The 16,023-nt window shown below is 37.9% G+C and overlaps 3 protein-coding genes across 7 annotated transcripts in view; 2 read left to right on the plus strand and 1 right to left on the minus strand.

Annotated features, from left to right (window-relative positions):
* mcat (malonyl CoA:ACP acyltransferase (mitochondrial)) overlaps positions 1–4,549 on the plus strand; it is a 5,614-nt gene extending 1,065 nt beyond the window's left edge. Inside the window, exons 3-6 of one of the 3 annotated variants that reach the window (XR_016149857.1) lie at positions 431–648; positions 729–1,040; positions 4,007–4,135; positions 4,317–4,549. Coding sequence is in view for 2 of the 3 variants with exons in the window: in XM_039668324.2 (XP_039524258.2) it covers positions 431–648; positions 729–1,139 (629 nt within the window). In the remaining variant the exon portion in view is untranslated. Of the gene's footprint in view, positions 1–430; positions 649–728; positions 3,574–4,006 lie in introns of those variants that run through there. The other 2 variants (XM_089126764.1, XM_039668324.2) reach the window with 2 other exon arrangements.
* bik (BCL2 interacting killer) lies at positions 1,220–4,069 on the minus strand. Of its 2 annotated transcripts, none has more exons than XM_039668325.2 (6): positions 4,005–4,069; positions 3,891–3,919; positions 2,725–2,825; positions 2,504–2,644; positions 2,285–2,396; positions 1,220–1,611 (listed from the first exon to the last, which is right to left on the minus strand). In XM_039668325.2, exons 3-6 carry the CDS (start codon positions 2,817–2,819, stop codon positions 1,519–1,521), a joined length of 441 nt encoding a protein of 146 aa, XP_039524259.2. In that variant the 5' UTR covers positions 2,820–2,825; positions 3,891–3,919; positions 4,005–4,069; the 3' UTR covers positions 1,220–1,518. The 2 variants fall into 2 exon arrangements, with proteins under 2 accessions (XP_039524259.2, XP_039524260.2); XM_039668326.2 differs by having other exon boundaries at positions 1,222–1,611; positions 2,285–2,393; positions 4,005–4,068.
* A 7,744-nt stretch (positions 4,550–12,293) lies between the features above and the next one.
* On the plus strand, positions 12,294–15,533 carry cbll1 (Cbl proto-oncogene like 1). 2 transcript variants are annotated; one of them, XM_039668322.2, is made up of 6 exons: positions 12,294–12,380; positions 13,231–13,389; positions 13,471–13,577; positions 13,678–13,761; positions 13,840–13,913; positions 14,219–15,533. In XM_039668322.2, the coding sequence occupies exons 1-6, from the start codon at positions 12,368–12,370 to the stop codon at positions 15,249–15,251; spliced, it is 1,470 nt and encodes a 489-aa protein (XP_039524256.2). In that variant the 5' UTR covers positions 12,294–12,367; the 3' UTR covers positions 15,252–15,533. The 2 variants fall into 2 exon arrangements, with proteins under 2 accessions (XP_039524256.2, XP_039524257.2); XM_039668323.2 differs by having other exon boundaries at positions 13,474–13,577.
* Positions 15,534–16,023: the final 490 nt, after the last annotated feature.

Below are 16,023 nucleotides of genomic sequence, written 5' to 3' on the forward strand. Positions count from 1 at the left end.
AAAAAAAAATCTACAAAATTGGCTACTTGAATAGTAGTCTTCCTTTTCTACGTAACACTTTATTTTGATGGTCTCTTTTTGAACATTCTGTTGTTGACTTTGCAACTCCATGTCAACTAACTCTCATTAGAGTATTAGTGACTCTTTATACTGTACATTCTACTGTAACTTTAACTACATGTCAACTTATTCTGATCCTACCAGTCTACTAAAACTCTACAAACACTCTAATGAGAGTTAGTTGACATGTACTGTAGGTGCAAAGTTACTTATAGACAACAGAATGTGTTAAAGGGACCTTCAAAAGCAAGTCAATCCACATATTTTTTGGCAGAAAAATATGACCTAGAGCCCTGGACATGTTATTAACAATATTTTAGGAGATTCACACACATTTATTTGATCAAAATGCCCTGTTCTGTGCTCACAGCTTTGTTTGCAGTAAAGGTGAGGGCAGAAGCAATGCAGAAGGCCTCCGACCAAGTACCTAGTGGCATGTTGTCTGTGATTGGCCGACCTCAGGCCAACTACAAATACACCTGTGTCCAAGCTAGGGAGCACTGTTTGTCTCTTGCTATCCAAGAGCCTGTGTGTGCCATTGCCAACTACCTTTTTCCAGATGGGAGAGTAATAGCTGGCCACAAAGAGGTAAGATTCATCAAATGTAACTTTCCAAAAACCTAATTGTTAAGCCTTTCCATGCTTTTAATAGACATTCTCTCACACAGGCTTTGGATTTCCTTCAAAGACATTCCAGAGAGCTGAAATTCATGAGAACTAGACTACTGCCGGTTAGCGGGGCCTTTCACACGGCGCTCATGGAGCCGGCGGTCGAGCCTCTGAGAGACGTCCTTCGACAGATAGAGGTACGGCGGCCCGAGATCTCCGTGCACTCCAATGTGGACGGCAAGCGGTACATGCATGACAAGCACGTACGGAATCAGCTGGCCAAACAGCTGGTGTCTCCGGTGAAATGGGAGCAGACGCTGCATGAGATTTATGAAAGATCCCAGGGGAAGGAGTTTCCTCACACCTATGAGGTGGGACCTGGTAGACATTTGGGTTCAACACTACAGAAGTGCAATATGAAGGCCTTTAAGAACTATACGCATGTGGATGTTACACTGACAGAGGATTGATCAGTGGTTGTGCAGTCAATCTGTTTGTCTTTTAGCTGATAAATACAAAGAAACGATACACTTTGTTTTCTTTTTTAAAAGTTTTATTGCGCTTGGAAAGTCCAGCTTCCTTTAATAATGCAGAAATGTTTTTAGAGGAAGAGGTAACAATTCATTGGCCCAATTAGCCAGCAATAGACCCAATACACACACACACAAAACATGTTTAACTTGCAAAAACCTGCACATATATGTACGTATATATGTGAACCAGCACTTAATTTGAATCGGTTATAAAAGAGAATGCAAAATAAGAAGTTTTATTTTTAAAAAAGGTTATATTTGAGCCAAAGACCAGCTCTTGACCCTCTCACAGTCACCTTCAATCTTCATATCCATACTAGGTTACAAGTAAGATAGACACGGTGACCAGTAGTAAAGCAGACGCCAGTATGTATGTGTTCCTGCGGGACCAGTCAGAAAGGTTGGGCACCTGAGGAAAGTAAATAAAATAATTGCATTTGTTTTATTCCACAGTTTCACTAAAATACCAGGGTTTCCACAGTTATGTAAAACCTGAAAGCAATCTTTCTAGGCCTGTGCATTTCATTTAAATTAACAAAATACAAAAAAAGGACGTTTCTGTAGTGAATATATTTTTGTCTATTTATGCGTGGCTCTAAAATATTAATTAGACTAGAAATTAGACTTTGTAAAATGCTTTGTGAAAAAACAAAAAATCATAGAAATATATTTAAAAAGTGTAGGAATCTCCAAAATATCGACTCGCATTATTAAAAAAATATCGACTTTACATTATTGTTCAAAAGTGGTCATATAAGATTTTTTTGATTTTTTTATATATATATTTTTTAAGAAATTATTATTTTTATTCAGCAAGCACTTATTAAATCGCTCAAAAGTGCAAGTAAAAAAAATCTGTAATGTCATGAAAAACTCAAATGCTGTTCGTCGCAGAATCCTGAGAAAAAAATTCTATTTTACATATTTTTTTCATATTTTACACAAACATTATATTAAAAATAATCTTACCAATGCCGAACTTTTGAACAGTAGTCTATGACTATAACCAAGTTGACTTTTTGAGCATCTCACCCAAGATTTATACATATTTACAGACACACACACACAAATATTGTCCTTACCCAGGCCGCCCACTTCTTAGCCTCCTGACAGCCATTTTGAAGCTGTGGAATCAACCAGGATGTCCTCAACATTGGCATAATTTTAGACCCCCAGAGGTTGCCAAGGATCCTGCTTATTACAGTAATAACAAACCACACCCAGAACTGTCACTCTCTTTATTCGAAGCCTCCTAAATGGATTTGCATTTGAGCATGTGGGAGCAAATGCCCTCAACTCACCCAGAAAACGCAGTCCTGGTTAGGACGTAAAGATAAATCCCCAAATTCAAGGGCTGCAATTGGACGGGCAGTTGTTCACGCCATTTGTTGTCCAAGTCGTCCCCTATCTGAGCCAGCTGTCGTCCAATAAGCTGGGTGACTCTGATATTCAGACCAAAAAAAGATTTGTGCGTAAAATATATTGTATTTCACAATATATTTCAATCTGAGCAAATGATTACCTTATGTTAGTGGCATAGACAATGTTGTGGTCTACATCACCAGGTCCAGCCTGGAGGGATGTGGCATTTTTCGGCTCTCTCGTGTCTTCCACCATCGTGTTCTGAAAGGCGTGATCATGTTTATGTCACTTACATCACGCTTAACCATCTATTTGCCTGAATACCATTTTCTATTTCCTTTCTCTGCTGCGGCTCTTGACTTTGTTTGCGTGGAGGAAGAGGACTTTGTTATTTCGCCCTGCCCTTTGTGGCCTCACGTGACTTGATCCAGTAGCTATTGCTTTCAACGGACTAGTATCGCTCAGTAAACACGCAGGCCATGTGACCTGAGGACACTGGGTGTGCCTTTGTCTATTGCTGCTGGAATAGTGTTAGAACATGACATCATTGCACACACAATCAAGTTCTGAAAAACACCTGCAGCCATAAACACAGCTTCCTGCAACCCTAGAGGACTCTGCTCTTCTGTGGCAATAAAAAGAAAAATGGCGCAGACACCATAAAGCTGACTCGCTTCTCGCTTCGGCCTTACTTTCACTATTTGATGTTATGATTAAAATACGTTTTGATTGTTTCTAGTATAAATAACACATTTACCATTTCTGAGGATCTAGCATAAGAAAAACAAATGTGTTTTCATTATCTTTCATGTGACTGTTGAAATCATCAGGTTTAATGCAAATTCTCATTCAAATCAGCCAAACTGCTCAAAGCCGAACTGAACAATTTTTCTGAACAAATTACGTTGTTTGTTGACGTAAAACTTAAAAACAAAGTGTGGAAGATGTTTTCTGTGTGATAACACAGGCTATTATGTCAAAATAAACTGTGACGCAGTCATCATTCTGAGACCAGGAAAAGATTTTTTTTAAATCATTTTTTAAAAAAATCTTCATTTCTGACTTTTTTGAACTCTAAAAACGTTTTTTGAACTGCTTAATTTTATCAAAACATGTATATTTAAATATTAGGTCATCTTTAGATAGCTACGAAGTACTAGTTTTCATCCTGAGGCATGCTAATGAATATTTGAAATCGATTTTTAATCTATAGCTACTTGAATGTTTCTAACTGTGAATTTTATCATAGACGTATTTATTGTCCGCAGTCAAAATGTTCATAACAAAGGGACAGGTGCATAATGGAAAACAAAAGCAAGCTCATACCTTGTTTGTAGATTAAAACGGACGCCGCCCTGCAACATTTCAAGAAATCATTTAATTTGAAGGAATATTTGTATTGTGATAAATATATATCAATGACCATTTTCTGTGACTTACAGCAGCGTCCTTTAATCTTGGTGTCTTGCTGTGATGTGTCCCAGTAGTACAGTGATCACCTGGAGCCACGCCTGCAGCTTTACACTCAGGAAGTGTCACTTTCATTTCTGACCAATAGAGGACACCAAAGGGTTTGATATCTCTACATTCATTCATGATCTCATGCTTTAATTCAATCAGCTGGACCAAAAACAGATTTAGAGAAATTTTTTACATTTCAAAAAACTAATGACTACCAAACAGATGAAAAATCAAAACCTGACAACCTCTGCTTGAAAGTTTATGGGGGGCCATGTTTGGATCTTCCAACAGGACAGTGGAAGAAATACATCAAAAGCAAAACAAAAATGGGTCACTGAGCACAAAACCAAGCAAGACCTGAACCCATACAGAAAATGAGTGGGCTGAACTGAAGAGAAGAAGTGCCAACATGGATCTGGGAACCTGAATGATCTGGAGAGATTCTGTATGGAGGAATGGTCTCTGATCTCTTGTCAGATGTTCTCCAAACTCATCAGGCATTATAAGAGAAGACTCAGAGCTGTTTTCTTGGAAAAAGGAGGTTGCAAGTATTTAATAAAAGGGGGCAAATAATTGTTCCCAATTGTATACAATAAATAATTGCTCCAAAAATTGTTTTGGAGAAAAACATTTATTTCATAATGTGATCATCACATTGTAGATTATCCTGTATCATCAAGCCCTTCCATGAGTGAGGTTTAACTGCAGTGAAGAAGGCTTTAGGACATCTCAGTGTCCAGACACCTCCCAGGACCTTTTGACGATTGACGACCGCAGGTCAAAAGGCGAGTGGACAAGATGTAGTCCACAAATAATTTCACAACACGGCAAGGATTGATCGTCCTCAGTCAGGATTTCACTGCGGTCAAGTGGGCCGCGCGTGGAAAATACACGGTCAAGCCAGCCGCACATTTTTTTTAGCATGCGCGTCAAATCCTGCACTTACGGTATGGGTGCTGAAAGACGCCAAAATTGATTTTAAAACTCCTTTGCCTGCTATTCCATCGTATTAGGACACAAATAATACAATTTCATGATTTTTTCCTAAAACATGACTTTTAATACTGTTTGTTTGTTGTTATTGTAATGTTTCTAGGCTATACCAAGTATAATGTATTCATGTTCATATTATTAAACATTATCATACATTTTTATTGTTAGTATTTACGTTTTTTAGAGACTACTTTCTGCTATTTTCCATCTTATTTGGAGACAAAATATATATATATATATATATATATATATATATTTTTTTTTTGTTAAAAAACATGACTTTTTTTTTTTATTATTATTTTAATGTTTTTGGGCCTATATATGATTTACATTAATTTAAATTTTATTTTTTAAAGATTTAATTTATTCATGCTCGTGTTAATGTTAATTATCATACATCATTAGTTTTTTTACATTTAATTGTTAATTTGAATGTTTATATATATATGTGTGTTACATATATATATATATATATATATAATTTGATTTTTTATTATACATTATTATTGCCTACTTTATTAATGTGAATGAAATTGAATAATAATATTAGTTATCGATATATTTATTAAACATTTTTTTTTGTTGATTAATGTTTTTATACACTCATTATTATTATATGTAATGATGATTATTTACTTATTTTACTTTTTTATGTTAATGTAAATGACAAATATGATACAACAGGCTTTTAGTGGCTTTTAATCATTCAATTATCATTGAATTTCTCTCTATATATATGCGCTTCCATGTTCAAACGATATACACGTCCCATGTTCAAACACTCATAAAAATTGTTCATTCATAGGTTTGCTCATTCTCTCAATTGATTTCTGTTAAGAGGGACCCTGGCTATTACTGTATGTATTATCAAGTCATTTTACTGTATATTTTTGGAGAAAAATGCAGGCAAACCCAGCCCAATCATCAAAGTGTGTTATTAAACGACGTCCCATGTTCAAACACTCATAAAAAGTGTTCCTTCATAGGTTTGCTCATTCTCTCAACTGATTCCTGTTCAAAGGGACCCTGGCTATTACTGTGTTTATTGTCAAGTCATTTTACTGTATAGTTTTGGAGAAAAGTGCAGGCAAACCCAGCCCAATCATCAAAGTGTGTTACAGCACTTAAACCAGGTCCCATGTTCAAACAATCATAAAAAGTGTTCCTTCATAGGTTTGCTCATTTTCTCAACTGATTCCTATTCAGAAGGACGCTGGCTATTACTGTGTTTTTTGTTAAGTCATTTTACTGTATAGTTTTGGAGAGAAGTGCAGGCAAACCCAGCCCAATCATCAAAGTGTGTTATAGCACTTAAACCAGGTCCCATGTTCAAACAATCATAAAAAGTGTTCCTTCATAGGTTTGCTCATTTTCTCAACTGATTACTATTCAGAAGGACGCTGGGTATTACTGTGTTTTTTGTTAAGTCATTTTACTGTATAGTTTTGGAGAAAAGTGCAGGCAAACCCAGCCCAATCATCAAAGTGTGTTATAGCACTTAAACCAGGTCCCATGTTCAAACAATCATAAAAAGTGTTCCTTCATAGGTTTGCTCATTTTCTCAACTGATTCCTATTCAGAAGGACGCTGGGTATTACTGTGTTTTTTGTTAAGTCATTTTACTGTATAGTTTTGGAGAAAAGTGCAGGCAAACCCAGCCCAATCATCAAAGTGTGTTATAGCACTTAAACCAGGTCCCATGTTCAAACAATCATAAAAAGTGTTCCTTCATAGGTTTGCTCATTTTCTCAACTGATTCCTATTCAGAAGGACGCTGGCTATTACTGTGTTTTTTGTTAAGTCATTTTACTGTATAGTTTTGGAGAAAAGTGCAGGCAAACCCAGCCCAATCATCAAAGTGTGTTATAGCACTTAAACCAGGTCCCATGTTCAAACAATCATAAAAAGTGTTCCTTCATAGGTTTGCTCATTTTCTCAACTGATTCCTATTCAGAAGGACGCTGGCTATTACTGTGTTTTTTGTTAAGTCATTTTACTGTATAGTTTTGGAGAAAAGTGCAGGCAAACCCAGCCCAATCATCAAAGTGTGTTATAGCACTTAAACCAGGTCCCATGTTCAAACAATCATAAAAAGTGTTCCTTCATAGGTTTGCTTATTTTCTCAACTGATTCCTATTCAGAAGGACGCTGGCTATTACTGTGTTTTTTGTTAAGTCATTTTACTGTATAGTTTTGGAGAAAAGTGCAGGCAAACCCAGCCCAATCATCAAAGTGCGTTATAGCACTTAAACCACGTCCCATGTTCAAACACTCATAAAAAGTGTTCCTTCATAGGTTTGCTCATTTTCTCATCTGATTTCTGTTCAGAGGGACCCTGGCTATTACTGTGTTTATTGTCAAGTCATTTTACTGTATAGTTTTGGAGAAAAGTGCAGGCAAACCCAGCCCAATCATCTAAGGGCCAATCCCAATTCTACCCCTTACCCCTTCACTTTCCCCTAGCCCTACCCCTTCGCCTTCCCCTTGACCCTAGAAACAGAGTGGCAATGCGTAGGGGTGAAAATATTCCCCTAAGAAATGGGACACCACTACGCCTCCGTTAAACGTCATTATAAGTCGTCGCTAGCGCCTACGTCACAGGATATGCGGCGATGTTTATCACAACTTCCAAGATCCCGTCGACAGCTGCAGTTATCTCAGTTGCGTGGGTTACAGCTATTTTCTTGCATCTTGTGAAGTTCGCAGGAAACAACGGAGACGACGAAAATATGTTGCGGGACTATCGTTAGCAAACTACAGTAATTTTAGCGATTTTTTTACAAACGTTTCTGTGAAGAAACTGACCGTAAATATGAACACAATATTGAATGTAACATAAAGCAAATCATTATTTGTCGTTATAATACTTATTAAAGCCACAAATACTTAAATTTATGGGTCTCCTTTGTCGCTTGGGCAGCCAGTCTGGGTTAGCAGTGACACTTCTCATACCCCTTCGTTTGAAGTGTGCTCCCGAAAAATCTTCGTTTGAAGGGCTATCTGGCCCTTCACCCTAGCCCTCCCCCTCCAACCAAAAGAGAATTGGGACAGCCCTACCCCTTCACATGGACGCGCAAAACGGAGGGGAAGGGGAAAGTGAAGGGGTAAGGGGTAGAATTGGGATTGGCCCAAAGTGCGTTATAGCACTTAAAACACGTCCCATGTTCAAACACTCATAAAAAGTGTTCCTTCATAGGTTTGCTCATTTTCTTATCTGATTCCTGTTCAGAGGGACCCTGGCTATTACTGTATTTATTATCAAGTCATTTTACTGTATAGTTTTGGAGAAAAGTAGAGGCAAATTCAGCACACTCATCAAAATACGTTCTGGCACTTAAACCACGTCCATGTTTAAACATTCATAAAAACTGTTCTTTCATAGGTTTGCTTATTTTCTAAACTGATTCCTGTTCCGAGGGACCCTGGCTATTACTGTATTTATTATCAAGTCATTTTACTGTATAGTTTTGGAGAAAAGTAGAGGCAAATTCAGCACACTCATCAAAATACGTTCTGGCACTTAAACCACGTCCCATGTTTAAACACTCATATAAAGTGTTCCTTCATAGGTTTGCTCATTCTCTCAACTGATTCCTGTTCTGAGGGACCCTGGCTATTACTGTATTTATTATCAAGTCATTTTACTGGAAGTGTTATGAGTATTTGAACATGGGACGTGGGTTAATGATTGGGCTGGGTTTGACTTTACTTTTCTCCAAAACTATACATTAAAATGACTTGATAATAAATACAGTAATAGCCAGGGTCCCTCTGAACAGGAATCAGTTGAGAAAATGAGCAAACCTAGGAAGGAACAGTTTTTATGAATGTTTAAACATGGACGTGGTTTAAGTGCCAGAACGTATTTTGATGAGTGTGCTGAATTTGCCTCTACTTTTCTCCAAAACTATACAGTAAAATGACTTGATAATAAATACAGTAATAGCCAGGGTCCCTCGGAACAGGAATCAGTTTAGAAAATAAGCAAACCTATGAAAGAACAGTTTTTATGAATGTTTAAACATGGACGTGGTTTAAGTGCCAGAACGTATTTTGATGAGTGTGCTGAATTTGCCTCTACTTTTCTCCAAAACTATACAGTAAAATGACTTGATAATAAATACAGTAGCCAGGGTCCCTCTGAACAGGAATCAGATAAGAAAATGAGCAAACCTATGAAGGAACACTTTTTATGAGTGTTTGAACATGGGACGTGTTTTAAGTGCTATAACGCACTTTGGGCCAATCCCAATTCTACCCCTTACCCCTTCACTTTCCCCTTCCCCTCCGTTTTGCGCGTCCATGTGAAGGGGTAGGGCTGTCCCAATTCTCTTTTGGTTGGAGGGGGAGGGCTAGGGTGAAGGGCCAGATAGCCCTTCAAACGAAGATTTTTCGGGAGCACACTTCAAACGAAGGGGTATGAGAAGTGTCACTGCTAACCCAGACTGGCTGCCCAAGCGACAAAGGAGACCCATAAATTTAAGTATTTGTGGCTTTAATAAGTATTATAACGACAAATAATGATTTGCTTTATGTTACATTCAATATTGTGTTCATATTTACGGTCAGTTTCTTCACAGAAACGTTTGTAAAAAAATCGCTAAAATTACTGTAGTTTGCTAACGATAGTCCCGCAACATATTTTCGTCGTCTCCGTTGTTTCCTGCGAACTTCACAAGATGCAAGAAAATAGCTGTAACCCACGCAACTGAGATAACTGCAGCTGTCGACGGGATCTTGGAAGTTGTGATAAACATCGCCGCATATCCTGTGACGTAGGCGCTAGCGACGACTTATAATGACGTTTAACGGAGGCGTAGTGGTGTCCCATTTCTTAGGGGAATATTTTCACCCCTACGCATTGCCACTCTGTTTCTAGGGTCAAGGGGAAGGCGAAGGGGTAGGGCTAGGGGAAAGTGAAGGGGTAAGGGGTAGAATTGGGATTGGCCCTTAGATGATTGGGCTGGGTTTGCCTGCACTTTTCTCCAAAACTATACAGTAAAATGACTTGACAATAAACACAGTAATAGCCAGGGTCCCTCTGAACAGAAATCAGATGAGAAAATGAGCAAACCTATGAAGGAACACTTTTTATGAGTGTTTGAACATGGGACGTGGTTTAAGTGCTATAACGCACTTTGATGATTGGGCTGGGTTTGCCTGCACTTTTCTCCAAAACTATACAGTAAAATGACTTAACAAAAAACACAGTAATAGCCAGCGTCCTTCTGAATAGGAATCAGTTGAGAAAATGAGCAAACCTATAAAGGAACACTTTTTATGATTGTTTGAAAAATGGATGTGGTTCAAGTGGTAGAACACACTTTGATGATGGTGCTGAATTTGCCTGTACTTTTCTCCAAAGCTATACAGTAAAATGACTTGATAATACATAGAGTAATAGCCAGGGTCCCTCTGAACAGGAATCAATTGAGAGAATCAGCAAACCTATAAAGGAACACTTTTAATGAGTGTTTGAAAATGGGATGTGGTTCAAGTGGTAGAACACACTTTGATAATTGGAGTGAGTTTGCCTGTACTTTTCTCCAAAACCATACAGTAAAATGACTTGATAATACATACAGTAATAGCCAGGGTCCCTTTGAACAGGAATCAGTTGAGAAAATGAGCAAACCTATGAAGGAACACTTTTAATGAGTGTTTGAAAATGGGATGTGGTTCAAGTGGTAGAACGCACTTTGATGATTGGGGTGAGTTTGCCTGTACTTTTCTCGAAATTTATACAGTAAAATGACTTGATAATACATACAGTAATAGCCAGGGTCCCTCTGAACAGGAATCAGGTGAAAGAATGAGCAAACCTATGAAGGAACACTTTTTATGAGTGTTTTAACATGGGATGTGGTTTAAGTGGTAGAACGCACTGTGATTATGGTGCTGAATTTGCCTGTACTTTTCTCAAAATTTATACAGTAAAATGACTTGATAATACATACAGTAATAGCCAGGGTCCCTCTGAACAGGAATCAATTGAGAGAATGAGCAAACCTATGAAGGAACATTTTTTATGAGTGTTTGAACATGGGACATGTAAATAGTTTGAACATGGGAGCGCATATATATATATATATATATATATATATATATATATATATATATATATATATATATATATTTAATGATAAGTGAAAGATTAAAAGCCACTAAAATCCGATTGTATCATATTTGTCATTTACATTGACATAAAAAAGTTAAATAAGTAAATAAATAAATAATCATCACTACATATAATAATAACGAGTGTATACATTATACAAACATTAAAAAACAACAAAAAATGCTAAATGAATGTATTGATAATTAACATTAATATTCAATTTCATTCACATTGATAAAGTAGGCAATAATAACGTATAATATATATATATATATATATATATATATATATATATATATATATAAACATTCAAATTAACAATTAAATGTAAAAAAAAGTAATGATGTATGATAATTAACATTAACACGAGCATGAATAAATTAAATCTTTAAAAAATAAAATTGAAATTGATGTAAATCATATATAGGCCAACCAACATAAAAATAATAATAAAAAAATAGTGTCTAAAAAACGTAAATATTAACAATAAAAATGCATGATACATTTTTAATAATATGAAATTGAATACATTATAATAGGTATAATTAATATTTAAGCCTAGAAACATTACAAATAACAACAAACAAACAATATTAAAAGTCATGTTTTAGGAAAAAATCATGAAATTGTATTATTTGTGTCCTAATACGATGGAAAATAGCAGGAAAAGGAGTCTTAAAATCAATTTGGGCGTCTTTCAGCACCCATACCGTAAGTGCAGGATTTGACGCGCATGATAAAAAAATGTGCGGCTGGCTTGACCGTGTATTTTTCAAGCGCGGCCCACTTGACCGCAGTAGGATTTCCAGCATACCAGATCTAACTGCACAGAATATGAAGAATGTTCAACATCATAAACACTGACTCTCTGCATATTGAATGTTTTCGTCAAGAAAAGCTTTTAAAACGTATGAAATGCTTATCATTGTTTTCCACTATATCATAGAAAAAAAATACTGAAGCAGCAAACTTTTTGAAACAAAATGTGTCACTGCCAATACATTTAGCCACGTCTGTACATTAAACGAAATTGCTTTCTTACGAAATTCAGATGTAAACAATACTTTCAAGCATAACCTTACATTTATTTATTTATTTAATGGTTTTGAATGGGTTATGTTTTGCTTGGAAAACAATCAGAGGCTTTTTGTTTTATTTTGAAAACAACCAGAGACTTTTATTTTGAAGTGTAGAAACCGGAAGTGCCGTCGAACGTTGGCTTCACAAAGTTATGGACCACAGTGGTAAGGAGGGAAATTTATGGTTTTCAATCTTTGGTTTATTTGACCCAAAACGCGTCTCTTATAACCACAAAATAACTGCGAAGAACTTTTACATATGTTTACGTATGGAAAGACGAGCTACATCTTGTGTATCCCTGTTTAAAGACCTTTTCCTATCACTATGGGTTATGGCCTCTATGTCAATGTGGCGTTTATCTTCCTGATTCCGTTTATTCATCTTTAAAAAAGCCTGCATCATGATATAAATAAATACGTACTGTCTTTGAGGTTATTTGGGGTAACCTAAAAGCAAACTGAGTTGAATTTTGTTGTATCGCTCACATCAGTTTCAATGTTGTACTAGCAGAAATATCGTCTTATGCACAAATACAAATGTGTCATCTGTTTTCTAACTTTAGATATATTTCGAATTACTTACTCAGTTTGTGATTAGTTAAAGGGATAGTTCACCCCAAAATTAATTTCTTTAGTCATTTACTCACCCTCAAGTTGTTCCAAACCTGTACGAGTTTCTTTCTTCTGCTGAACACAAAAGATGTTGGTAATCACACATCTGACGGCACCCATTGACTTCTAGTGAAACACAAAAATACAAATGGGAGTCGATGGCTACCGTCTGGTTACCAACATTCTTTAAAATGTCTTTTTTTTGTGTTCAACAGAAGAAAGAAACTGATACAGGTTTGGAACAACTTGAGGTTGAATAAATGATGACAGAATTTCCATTTTGGTGAATTATCCATTTAAAATCAAGATGTTCACTGATTATGTACAGGTTTTAAGAACTTATTAAGGTGCTGTTTTTGAGTGAACGTCAAAATTAACACTTAATTTTTGTTCTTCAATTCAGACCATGATATGCAGGGTACAGATGGGCCATTAGGTGGTCCTGATGTCAGGAGGAGGATACCAATCAAACTTCTTCCCAAACAGGCCAGGAATAAACCTCCCCCACGACCGCAGAGACAAGTGGGACGGTTACCACCCAAAACCCATTCTGGAGAAGAAGGTATTGTCTATATATTTTAACTGACACAATTTTATCAAGCATATTATCAGTTGCACTAAATGGAGCTTGTGTTTCTGCTAGAAGGGTTTAACTTCAAGCAGGAAGACCGATTCGATTGTGGTGTGAAAGCAGGAGACGCATTTGCAAGTCAGCGTCGGTTCCCACAGCAGCTGTACTGGGATTACAAGGTTCATCTATATGAATATATATCGTGAAATGTACTCTCCTCTCGATTGCTCATGTTTGAAGTGTTGTGGTCACTGTTGTTTTTTTGTTTTGTTTGTCCAGCTAAACTTGATCGGTGAAAAGGATGAGACACCTGTCCATTTTTGTGACAAATGTGGACTGCCAATTAAAACATATGGCCGCATGGTGAGAGCAGTTAATGTGCAACAAATGTTCAGTTTACAATTGACCGCCTTTTGGTGACGTTATATCATTTCTGTGCAGATCCCATGTAAGCATGTTTTCTGCTACGAGTGTGCATTGCATCATGAAAGGAAGGGTGATAAGATGTGTCCAGGGTAAGAATAAGCAGCAGTTCTTGTCTCTACTTAAGTGTTTGCATACAAATATGGCCTTATAATGTTGTATAATAGAGAATGCTTGGCTTAATGCAGATATAGGACTGGATTTTTTTATATATATATATATAATTACAAAAGATATCCATTTCAAATAAATTCTGTTCTTTTATACATGAAAGAATCATGAAAAAGCAACTGTTTTCAACATTGATAATAATATGGTTTGTACTGATGTTCATAACGTTGATGTTTTACTGATGCCATATGTCCATATGTTTACCATATGTCCTCTCTGCTTCCAGTCTGAACATGTACAGCTGTACAGACCCGGTCCAGCGGATTGAACAGTGCCATCGTGGCTCTCTCCACATGTGTAGTATCGTTCAGGGTTGCAAACGCACCTATCTGTCCCAGAGGGACCTGCAGGCCCACATCAACCACCGACACATGCGGTCCGGCAAGAGCTCCAGCAGCCGCTCTGACCCTCTCCACCTTCCTCCAGCCTCGGAGGTGTCCGACCGCTTCCGCGTGCCTCCGCCTCACCTGCCCAAGCCCCATGTGCTCATCCCTCCTCCTCTGGCTCATCAAGGTCACGACCCCTACAGCCAACCTCCCTCTTCCTCCCACGATGACCACCGACCTCCACAAGGCCAACCGCCGGGAGACATGGGGCCATCCCGCTCTCTCTCTCAGGAGACCTTCCGCATCTCGACCGTCACCACGCGAAAGCACAGCAACCTCATCACGGTTCCCATCCAGGACGATTCTGCGAGCTCCGGACCATCACCACGTGACACACTTCCCCAGCCTGGCAACGCTCCACCCCCTCACCACCACCCCGGAGACTATCCAGGTCAGCCCGTCGTGACCCATCCGCATCACATGATGGCGCCACCTCAGCAGCATTACGGACCGCCTCCGCCCCCTCCACCCATCAATCACCCCATGCCGCACCCGGGACAAGGCTCTAACACGCCTCACATGGTTTTCAACCAGGCCCCTCCGCCACTGTCGTCTGTCCCCCCACCCATTACCCCGCCTCCCGGACACCTCATTGGTCAGATGCCCCCGTTTATGAACCATCCTCCACCTGGGCCACCCCCTCAACACGGTGGACCCCCTGTCAACGCTCCACCACCCCATCATTACAACCCTCAGTTTCCTGAGGACAAGAGCACACTCAGCCCGCCGTTTAACCAGCCAGGGGGCATGAGTCCAGGAATGTGGCCGGCACCCAGGGGTCCTCCTCCCCGAATGCAGGGTCCCCCTCCACAGGGACAGATGCCGGGGCCGCATCACCCGGATCAGGGCCGCTACAGACCATATTACCAGTAATTATGTGTTTTTGTTGTTGCTAAAGAAAGTGATTTAGTATGTAAACTTGGCAGGGATTCGAATGAATATTTTATAGTCTGAAAATAACAACTGTATAGTAGAGATCAGTACTGAGTGGTGTTTTAAATCTTGTCGTCAGATATTCAAACATTTCCTTTTCAATAATTGAGCCCATACATGCTGCATTTTAGGGGCTTTTGTTGATTGTTGAATGTTTCTTGAATGTAATCAAAATTAAATGTACAAATTAAATGCGCTTTTATTGCGTTCATCTATTCTCTCTCACCTAGTGTCTTAAATTCAGTTTTAAATCTTGATAGGACTTGACAAAAACGAGCTTGGCGTTTATATTCAATCTTGTTTTAATGGTCCTGAAAGTTTGGCTGAAAACAGACAGGTAAATGTTATACATGAAGCTGTCCAAAATGTATCATTTTATTTCTCTTAATTGGCTGTTTGCAATTTTTATAAAAACCTACATGTCTCATAAATGTTTACATATTCGCTGTCTATTACATGTGAATTAAAAGCAGGTAATGTATAATTCTTTTACTTTTATTACAATGCATTTGTTTACAAACATATTCATTATAAAAATCACCTGTATTAACATGACAGGATTTTCAAAAGCAAAATACATATATTTCTAGTATTGAATTATGGTCTGTCCAAAACACTTTACAGAGGAAATTGCTTATGAATTCATTCACAGGAAAAGATAAGCCGAAAATGAAGCTAAATTAGACACCGAAACTACGTTTAATGACGAGAC

This window comes from Pimephales promelas, chromosome 24 (assembly GCF_988280905.1).
Source record: "Pimephales promelas chromosome 24, fPimPro1.hap1.1, whole genome shotgun sequence".
Classification (NCBI taxonomy): domain Eukaryota; kingdom Metazoa; phylum Chordata; class Actinopteri; order Cypriniformes; family Leuciscidae; genus Pimephales; species Pimephales promelas.

What these genes read in the sequence shown, in the direction of transcription:
- bik (XM_039668325.2), bottom strand. Translation starts at nt 2,819, where the DNA reads ATGGTGGAAGACACGAGAGAGCCGAAAAATGCCACATCCCTCCAGGCT. An exon ending in GTCTATGCCACTAACATAAG is followed by an intron (nt 2,645 to 2,724) that starts GTAATCATTTGC and finishes TCTGAATATCAG; the next exon opens with AGTCACCCAGCTTATTGGAC. An exon ending in ACCAGGACTGCGTTTTCTGG is followed by an intron (nt 2,397 to 2,503) that starts GTGAGTTGAGGG and finishes TACTGTAATAAG; the next exon opens with CAGGATCCTTGGCAACCTCT.
- cbll1 (XM_039668322.2), top strand. An exon ending in AGCTGTACTGGGATTACAAG is followed by an intron (nt 13,578 to 13,677) that starts GTTCATCTATAT and finishes TTGTTTGTCCAG; the next exon opens with CTAAACTTGATCGGTGAAAA. An exon ending in TTAAAACATATGGCCGCATG is followed by an intron (nt 13,762 to 13,839) that starts GTGAGAGCAGTT and finishes ATTTCTGTGCAG; the next exon opens with ATCCCATGTAAGCATGTTTT.